Raw genomic sequence first — 10,377 nt, 5'->3', positions numbered from 1 at the left:
ACACACACACACACACACACACACACACACACACACACACACACACACACACACACACACACACACACACACACACTGATTTAATATAAGTTTAAGTATCTATTCACTTTTAATTAACTATATGTGCACTGTAGCAATTTTTGGGGCTATTACCAATGACATGATATACAGCCAATTTACCAAGTGAGCTCTCATTCTCCATATTACTTTTTGCTGCAGGCTGCGGATATTGATCACCCAGCAAGCCAATGACGTGGGTATTGGGAAGATGGTGAGAGAATCTGAGACAGTGATGCTGATCTATTCAGAAAGTTACAGAGCGTTAATATGGCAGGTCCTCACTCTCTCCCCCCTTCAATCATTTCTCCCACTCCCTGCAAGGTGAAGCCCCCCTAAGGAGGAGTTATGACAGGAGGCCCCTGGGCTGACAAGAGGTCCTTCCAGATTCATCCTCTGGATCAGAGGGGAGGGGGAAACGTACTCACAAATGATTTAAAACCAGCCCCAAATTGAGAGTGGGTCAAGTGTTCTTGCAAAGCTCAGGCACAGGTACACTGATCCCAAAGGAAGGAAGAATGAAGGTGAGTGAACATTTCCTTCTATTGGAGAAGCTTATTATTAGGATAACAGTATACTAGTGTGTGTGTGTGTGTGTGTGTGTGTGTGTGTGTGTGTGTGTGTGTGTGTGTGTGTGTGTGTGTGTGTGTGTGTGTGTGTGTGTGTGTGTGTGTGTGTGTGTGTGTGTGTGTGTGTGTGTGTGTGTGTGTGTCAGTAACAAGAACTATCCAACAAATATCAAACTATTTAAATTGTCTCCTGCATTTCCCAGTAATATTGCATGATATTTATTTAATTTGATTGCTCATTCTAAACTGGTTGACTAAGAAATCTTTTTAGCAATGAATATAATATTTCAATATTGTTTACTGCTAATAACATTAGAGATTAGTTTGGGAAAATTCCACTTTTCATGGTAACCACCCTTAGCATTGTAAGTTCGTAGTTTTGTAACTATGCCAACACACATAGGAGTGTTCATTAGACAGAAAGTGTGTCTGACAACTGTACAGATGGAATGCATTCTGCAAATCATTTGTATCATTTAGTGTAAATTGCTTGATATCATATTGGGGTTTTCCTGTATTAGATTACATTTTGTGGACTGCAAACACTTTAATGGGTATAGTTAGCTTGCCCTACCCTAAATGTACCACCATGCTCAGAGTCACAGGTGTAACTGGCCGGGTAACCTTTAGGTAAAATTAGAGGTTTTGTAACATTCTTACAGATAAGGCTTTTTTCTTTTTTTGGATGGGTTGAAACGTAAATCGAGTGAATCTTAGCGTGGTAAAAATTCTGTAAATACAAAATTCTGTGTCTAACATTATGCAAGTTGTGAAATGTATAGTTCCATTAATAATAATCATTAATGTTAATATTATTACTTTTATTCTAATCATCACAAAGTCCATAAACTACATGGTGATTGATCACGTTTTATTGTATTTGTTCACTTGTAGAAATAGACCCCTCAGCTCATAATTGAACTTTAATAACTCTGTAGTAGACCTTTGATAAATCCCACACTAAAGGTAGTGACAGTTACACTGGGCGGTCTGCAATACATCACCAATAAATTAGGCTCTCCACAGCACATCGAAAACATAACTACAAGAGTGTTTCTACTATGAAGTTAGATTAAAAAGCTATTCAAAAAAGCACAGAAGCTATAATATTTTTTGAGACATCGTGGCTCATGTTTGTGCTATGATGCTCACGTTATGAGGTCATACTTGTCCAATGATGCTCAAGTTACAGTATGAAATCATACTTGTCCAATGATGCTCAAGTTACAGTATGAAATCATACTTGTCCAATGATGCTCAAGTTACAGTATAAGATAATACTTGTCCAATGATGCTCAAGTTACAGTATGAGGTCTTACATGTCCTATGATGCTCCAGTTATGAGGTCATACTCATACACCCTTCCAAGGTGTCTAAAAAGCATATCATGTAGTAAGGTAGCTTTAAAAAATCTTGAATATTGTCATTCAATTGAATTAAAGTTAAGCCATAGAAAATAAAGAACATTTATATTTTTGTATAAATTAAAGCTATGTTTACTGCAAAACATGATCGGTTTCTTCATTTGAGATGTTTTCAGTTATGAATTTTAATTTCTTTTTGCCCAAGTAAAACAATGACAAACCCCACTTCCATCTATACGGCTTATGTGAGTTTCATTGTTTTGCTTGTGGTTTCTTATTTAACACGACAGGGAATTGCGACATTTCTTTGCCACAGTTGAGTTTTTTTTGCACTTTTAATCTGATCTTTTTCTAAAATAAAGTATATAAACATTAATATCACATTTTACAAGAGCTGTGTGTGCTCCATGGAAAAATGGACATCAACTTTGCATCACTTTCTTTTATATAATAACTAGCTATTGTGACCGGCTTCGCCCGGGGAATGTAATATTGAATACATCTCCCTGCCCCCCCCCCCCCCCCCAGTTGGTACATCTCCCCTCGCTGGCGGCACATTTTTCCGGCACACCCCCCCCCCCCCTTGGTACATCTCCCCCCGCTGCCGGCACATGTCCCCCCCACCCCGCTGGTACATCTCCCCCGCTAGCTGGCGTATCTCCCGCCGGTAGCTGACATATCTCCCCCCCGCTATCTGGCACATCCCCCCCCCACATCTCACATCACACACACACAAAGAGACACAGAGACACAGACACACAGACACACACACAGCCCCGATCCAGGCAAGAACACGCTCCCTCATTTAGTAGCCACGCCCCCACTCCTGCTCTAACAGATTTGCTGGACAGCAGAGGGAATGCCCATAATTTGGGAGGTGAGTTCAATTGGAAGCTCTAAATAGTTGCGATGACCAACAAATCAGCAGAAGAGTGTCCAGTGAAAGTTTTGTTGTGCTACGTGGTGCCTTTCTGAGATTTCGATGCTTCAGACATACAAACAAACAGACGGAATCCAATTTAAAATGATCGTATAGATAAAGCACATAGCACAGTGTTTGTCTATCTATCTATCTATCTATCTATCTATCTATCTATCTATCTATCTATCTATCTATCTATATGAGGGACAATATGTATATATATATATACATAAAAAGAGAGAGAGCGCACGCCCCATAGCATAATACTGCATAAAATTTATTAAAACAGGAAAAGGAGGTGGGGGGTGTGGGGGGGGGGGGGGGTAGGAATCGCACTTACAAAATGCAAATAGTTAAAAAGCAGTTTGTGAATATATCACCACCATCCGGTTCTGGATACTGGAACACGTCTCCGTGGACTCCTTCAGGGCTGCCAGACACGATCACCAGGAACCAGATGTATAAGGCTCCGTTCGCTGTCTGTGTGTAGTCCAAACTCCAGCTCTCACTTCCAATGGCCGCCGATTGTATTCCCGCGCTTGGTGTAGGCTTCTGCGCGTGCGCGGCGTCGTCGTGATGACGTAATCACGCTCTCAGTACCCTAACGCGTTTCGTCACCTGACCGGTAACTTTCTCAAAGGGCTGATCACTTTTTTTTGTTTGTTATATATATATATATATATATACATACTGCACCGACACACTTTATTCGAGCAAATACCCAGTATGTACCTGGCAGATACCTGGAATGCGCCGCTCCTCACCTCTGACAAGCCCCGTTGCGTTTGCCTTCCCAGCCTGGGTTCATGCCTGGCTGACGGGCGGCTGATCTGTTAAATGATAATGATTAGGATTTAATAGGCTGCAATGCTTCGCATGTCTACCAGATGGCATAAATTCATGAATTGTAATGCAGTATATATATATATACTGTGCAGTATTGCAGCCAGCGGGAATAAAATGCTTCAATCCCTGCCTGGAAAATACCTCAATGCACTCGGGCAGAAAACAGTCACAAACCTCAATACACCCGGGTATACCCGAATTCGTGGGACTAGCCGAGCTCGAATAAAGTGTGTCGCCAGTGTACACACACACACACACACACACACACACACACACACACACACACACACATACAAATGGAAATATTACTGTACGCTCATTTGCATGTCTTGTGGAGGGTTTTGTCACTTTTTTTACCCACCATAACAAGTATGTATGTGTATATATATATATATATGTCATCTAACTATAGTGCCGCACTGGAGCTCTTGTGAAGCCTCCAGTAACATAGAAAGGGGAAGAGACTCTTTGCCATCCTTGAGATGGGGCAGTGACAAATGACACTAGCAATGGGCCATGTCTATGTTTTAGAGGTAGATTTAAATGTTCTTTGATTGAAATGAATAAACAGTGTGTCCACTGACGACATTCCAGATGTTTTTTGGTGTAGATAAGTCTCCTGGCTGCAGAACAGGGGTAATAACCAGTGCAGAAAACATAGCACCAAATATAGCAAAGGAAAACTCCAATTGCTCTCAATACGATGCCTTTTCTTTGATAAATCTGGTGCTGATTTGCACACTGGTTCTGATCCAGTTTCACAGCTGGGTGACCTTATCAACTACACCCAATTGAGACTCGTACTTTTCTGTTTGTATGGTCCGTGTGATTACCAGGAATCTGGCAGCCAGGCGGCCTACGCCATGATCCTGCTTCTGAGCGCCTCTGCGGTCTCTCACTCAGGGAGTATGCCTCAGGTAAGGACTGCGTTATATAACCTTTACACACGCGCTGACAATGCCCAGTTGCAGTATTGTAATCACTGAATATTTCTTTTCATTTTGGGAAGAGTCATTTCCAGAGAAGAAACTGGACCCCACAGGCTATGCTCTACCTGAAGGGAGCACGTAAGTTGAAACATTTCTTCTCATTTGCATTTTAGTGTTAAAGCCGGATCGTTTTTAACCCCACAATTTCTTTAACCAGGGTGGGAAGCCAGGTGTCCCTGGCACTAAGCTTCTCCGGCCACCTCCTCCCCCCTCCCCCCTCTCCCCCTCCTCCCCTCTCTCGGCTCCCGACGTAGTTATCAGTGAAAGCAGCTCTTTCCAGTCCCCCCCATGGGGTTACAAAATGGCAGTTTAAATCTTCCACATTACGGGGGTCAGCAGGGAGCCGCCACGTCCCCCATTGTGCCTTCCTCTAGGCCCGCACTAATTTTAGCAGTTGGTACCTTGGGAACCAGGGTTCACCAGAGCTGACATTAACATAGTTCAGCTTAGGGGACCCCCTTCTTCCTGTCCACGATGCACCCTATTCTCTGTGACATCATTGGTTTTACTTGTGCTAATGTATATTAAATGGTAATCGAACCTATTTGACTGTGATGTAGTTCAGTGTACGCCGAAATACGCCAAATAGCACACAATGTATTACTATGTTTGTATAAAGCTATAATGTGCTATGCAAAGTACATGCCACTTTGTTCATTTTAAATTCAGTATTTCAGCATGCCATAGGGCCATTCCCATATACCAATGTAAATTAGAATGACCTGTAAAGCACAGTGTGAGCTGATCACAATATACATTTGTTTCACTTCTTCTTGTCCTTTCCAACACGATTATCATTTGTAAAATATAATGCTCCGTTCAGGATATATAAGCATTTGAATTATTAAGTGCCCGGGAGGATAAAATGGAGCTCTCCTCGGAGCTCAGTGCAGATTACCAGAAACTAGAGATTAAGAAAATGATGATTTTGCACACTAACATACTCCTGAATGCACTGAATATAGTCATACATGCAAAAACACACACGGGGATTTCCCACGTGGGTAAATGTCCTTCAGCTGAGTGCAGTAGGTGTATACACTGTGTAAACTAAGGCAAGTAACTATCATTTGTACCCAATAAAACATGGGACGGCCGCAGCAGTTAAATGGACTATGATTTTATCTTGCAGAGGGACGCCGCTTTATCTCAGACGAAAGTCAAAGAAAAGATCTGTATGACAGACTGCAGCTAGGTAATGCGGGTGCTAACGCCACATATTACATCTCACAGCCACTGGCCCCCAAATTCATTGCGCGCCTCTGAGAAAATTCCCCCAAACAGGTGTTATCTCCAACTGACTTGAATGGGAGTTAGCTCCGTTACAGATACGCTGACCCGTAAACAGCTTGATAAGAAACCGCTTTAACCCTCCAAACATTTGCAGTAGCATTCATTCAAACATGTGAAAGGTTAATACCTTTAATTTTCTGTCATATGTGAGATATTTTTGTATTTCACATTTCCATTTTTGGGGGATATTTCTATTTATTTACTCCCAAATGTTGGCATTCCTACAGCAATAAAACAGGTAATAGGTGTGTGTGAGTGTGTGTGTGTGTCAGTGTGTGTCTGTCCCCGTGTGTGTCCAGTGTTTGTCTGTGTGTCTGTGTGTCTGTGTGTGTGTGTCCGTGTTTGTGTTTGTGTCACATGTCCAGAGAGGTAATACCGGACACATACATGTCCAGAGAGGTAATACCGGACACATACATGTCCAGAGAGGTAATACCAGACACATACATGTCCGGAGAGGTAATACCAGACACATACATGTCCAGAGAGGTAATACCAGACACATACATGTCCAGAGAGGTAATACCAGACACATACATGTCCAGAGAGGTAATACCAGACACATACATGTCCAGAGAGGTAATACCAGACACATACATGTCCAGAGAGGTAATACCAGACACATACATGTCCAGAGAGGTAATACCAGACACATACATGTCCAGAGAGGTAATATCGGACACATACATGTCCAGTACACCTCTCATTTTTTACTGGACAGAGTGTGCAAATACAGGACAGTCGGGGTCAATACTGGATACCTGGCGACCCTAACCATGTGCATGTCTGCTATTGTATTAAAGGAAGATTTGAACACACTCAGGTTTATATCTGACTTAGCATATGATTGCTAACATTATAGCAGGAGGTATTAGTCCATCCTGTGCTTCACTCTTCTCTTTGAATGTGATTTTACTGGACACATGGCGGCCCTCCTGAGCAGCCATTGGGAAACATTACAGTGACTGTCTGTGTTGATGTTTGTATCAATACAGAACCAATGCCAAGCCACAATCAGAGTGGAACTGCGCATGCTCATTTGATAATCTGCTTCGTTACAACTGACAAAGGTATTGAATGTATTGAAAGTTTTGCTTCTTCTTCTGTTTTTCATTTCCAGAGACCCGCAGCCGAAACACGAGCCCTATTACTATGTCGGAGGCGGCAGCCATGTTCCTCAGCTCCTTACGGAACGCTCAGGAAGAAGGTATGAGTAGCGCACGGTTAGCGCAGGATAGTGTGTCCATGCCAGAATACACGCACAGCAGACATACTGTAACCTAGCGAAACAGGAGGCTGGGCGGTCTCTATTCAGTGTAAGGCACTGAAATAAAATGTAGTATTTGTTGCGCTAGATGTGCAATGCTATTTGGACCACAACCTGCACATTTCTCTTGCTTGTGTCCCTGGATTAGGACAGTTGTGGTGCATATAGGGCCATGTTTAGTAAGTAGCACCATGCAGTAAGACAGGGACGCGCAAACCTTTGCTGCTGCCTCCCCTGTCTTGCCTGCCCCGGTGTCGCGCCCCGCCCCTACCTTCGAGCTGCGTCAAATGACGCTGTGGGGACATGTGACATCACGTGATCTGCAGCGTCATTTGACGTGGGTGACGTCACATGACCCCACGGCGTTGCCATGGCGAAGCGTCACACAGCCGTCTGAATCACGGTAAGTTGAGAGTTGCAGAGGCCTCACACGATCCCCCGGCATTTCATTTAAATGCGTTGGTGAAGAGCGCAGTGCATCTGCAACCGCTGCGCCCCCCTGAAAAATCTCCTGCCCCCCCGGTTTGCGCACCCCTGCAGTAAGACACCATCCAGTGCCGTAAGAAACATTATGGTATATTCACTTTAAAGGCCCATAAGCCAGCGGTTCTCAAATCCAGTCCTCAAGACCCTCCCAGCAAGTCCTGTTTTAAGGATATCCCTGCTTCAGGTACAGGTGGCTCTTCGCCTGAGCCACTGATTGAGCCACCTGTGCTGAAGCAGGGATATCCTGAAAACCTGACCTGCTGGGGGGTCTTGAGGACTGGAGTTGAGAACCCCTGCACTAAGGAGTCTACCAATTCAGGAATCTGTTTTTATAGAATAGCGTTGTTGGGTAAATAAGGATTATTAGGAGTTCGCTGCCAGTTATGGTGTTTGCAAACAGTCCTGAATGATGTAAATGTTCAGTCATTATTCCTGTTTACCGCCCCTAAAAGCTATTCCCCTTACAGCAGCAGTGTATTTAGAATAGTAAACCTATGTGGCAAAGTGCGTGATGGTTACCTTGATCTTATGGGTTAGGTTGAAATTTGTGTAGCGGGGATTCTGGGTAATGCCTCACCCGTGCACTCCTGCTTCAAACTTATTAAAAAGAAAATGTTGTTTGGACTGTCTGTTTAATGCGCAGAAATATAACCAATGAACCTAGCCCATGTTTCTGAATCATCCTCAGACATATGTTTTATTGGTAGGAGAGATTGAAAAGCGATGCCCAAGAATAGCAGATATTAACATGAACTTAAAGCTGTAGTTATCAGTAAAATTAGTAAATGTATGCAAAGTTGGACTTTCCTGTCATGGTTATCCTGATTGACCTTTGGGAATTTTACCCTTTTAGGTTCAGAAAAAAGTTTGATTTGATCCTAAAGTTGCAGCAACTTTGCTTAACTTTGCCCAGGACATACTTGAAAACGAGAGGTAACTCTCAATGTATTACTTCCTGGTAACACATTTTATAAATAAATAAATTAAATAAATTAACACTGAACAGTTAATGGGCATTGCACGTTAATCCTTTTCTTTTACATTCGCTTGTAAAATTCACTGCTATTTTAATCCTCTAAAAAAGTTAAATAGCAAATTTTGAACAATTTGGGCAATTTTGATAAAACTTTTGGTGCCAAAAGTTTGACCAAAATATTCACAGATGTTTCAGGCTCTTTGGAAAGTTTGATGGAAAATAGCAGTAAAGTGAATCTCAGCGGGGTCACCCGTCTCTAATCTCAATAAACATCACAGCTACACTAAAGCGAATGATCACGGCAAACATTTCCCTGTCTGCTAAAGATTGTTTTCTTACAAACGTACAAAACAGCACAGATAAGCCATAAAAAGTCAGTGTAACAAAGACATAACAGCCGCGAGATTTTCCTCTTAAACGATGACTTTTTTGCCGTTTTCTTTCACCTAAATAATTCGATCATCTTTTCTACTGCAACAAACAAGCAAACAAACTCTGCAGTAACAAATTCACACGCTACACTTCTTGTAGGGTTTTTGTCATTTTTCCTTTTTCAGTTGAATAGTTCTCAAGACAGAGCACTAACTACAAGTGTCTGTGGCAATCTGATGGCCGCTCTTGTGATAATAATAATAATGCAGTAATAATATGTGCATCATGTCATACTTAATGTGTGTGTCCCTGTCTTGCAGCTGGAGATGAAACTGTTGACCAGCCTGGGTATCTGCCAGAGACTTTATTCAACTGGTGAAATCAGTTCAAGAAACATTATCGCTTGTAATCATACATTCCTAGCAACATGGTTTATGTGAAATACAAATGTTCTATATTTCATACCTCCCATACACAGTATGTATTTCAATGTAACATAGGGTACATTCCATGACATTTTTGGAATGTTATATAGCAGTAGAATAAAGCTTAGACACTGTAATTAAGCCTTTCTTTGACACAGTATTCCAATTTGTACATTTTATATAAATCGGTGCAGTGTTTCCAACCCATATGGTCAATCATTCTGACACTTCATTAAAATCTACAGCATCAAAATGATGGGGATAATGTAAAAGATACAATATTTATTTTATTTTCCAGGATATATGATAAATAAAGCTAATATGAGGTATTTTGGTTTATATTTGGGTATCAGATTATTAGTTGCTGCATTTGTAGTTCCGAGAGTCTTCTTGTTTTTCCAAATACCTTACGGGTAACGTGTTATCATTGTATACACCGATCACAGTCCTTTCAAACAATATCATATGGAATAGGCAATGGTTTACTGAAGCCATGAACACGTGGACTATATCCTTGGAGATATGTGTTCTGCTTTGGGTTGTCCATTTGGTAGACATCCACCGGAAAATTAAAATGTTTGGCCAAGTTCTGAAAAGTTTAGTGTAAAAGCCTTTTATGAAAAGTAAATGTAAAATCTAATGCTACCCACAAGTGAATGCTCAACTCAGAACAATGTGTCTCTGATTTTCAAATCGTTATTAGAGAAAAAACTTAGTCAAACGAGGTAATCATCCTATGCCCATTGTGTAGGCTTTACAAATCATGCCATGGGCAGAGGGTAGTGGTACAGGAGAGGGTACCCTACGGTCC

General features: G+C 41.8%; 1 protein-coding gene across 1 annotated transcript; it reads left to right on the top strand.

The window, feature by feature from the left end:
* The first annotated feature begins 324 nt into the window (after nucleotides 1-324).
* SPX (spexin hormone) lies at nucleotides 325-9,907 on the top strand. The gene is made up of 6 exons (XM_075599051.1): nucleotides 325-581; nucleotides 4,595-4,675; nucleotides 4,768-4,825; nucleotides 5,880-5,942; nucleotides 7,161-7,247; nucleotides 9,462-9,907. Exons 1-6 carry the CDS (start codon nucleotides 576-578, stop codon nucleotides 9,518-9,520), a joined length of 354 nt encoding a protein of 117 aa, XP_075455166.1. The 5' UTR covers nucleotides 325-575; the 3' UTR covers nucleotides 9,521-9,907.
* The last annotated feature ends 470 nt before the right edge of the window (nucleotides 9,908-10,377 follow it).

This window comes from Ascaphus truei, chromosome 5 (assembly GCF_040206685.1).
Source record: "Ascaphus truei isolate aAscTru1 chromosome 5, aAscTru1.hap1, whole genome shotgun sequence".
Lineage (NCBI taxonomy): Eukaryota > Metazoa > Chordata > Amphibia > Anura > Ascaphidae > Ascaphus > Ascaphus truei.
The sequence above is the reverse complement of the archived record's forward strand: the minus strand, read 5'-3'. Positions and strand labels throughout refer to the sequence as shown.

Bases quoted from the DNA above. Each gene is read 5' to 3' on its own strand.
- SPX (XM_075599051.1), top strand. The intron at 4,676-4,767 runs GTAAGGACTGCG...CATTTTGGGAAG, and splicing joins ACTCAGGGAGTATGCCTCAG to AGTCATTTCCAGAGAAGAAA. The intron at 5,943-7,160 runs GTAATGCGGGTG...TTTCATTTCCAG, and splicing joins GTATGACAGACTGCAGCTAG to AGACCCGCAGCCGAAACACG.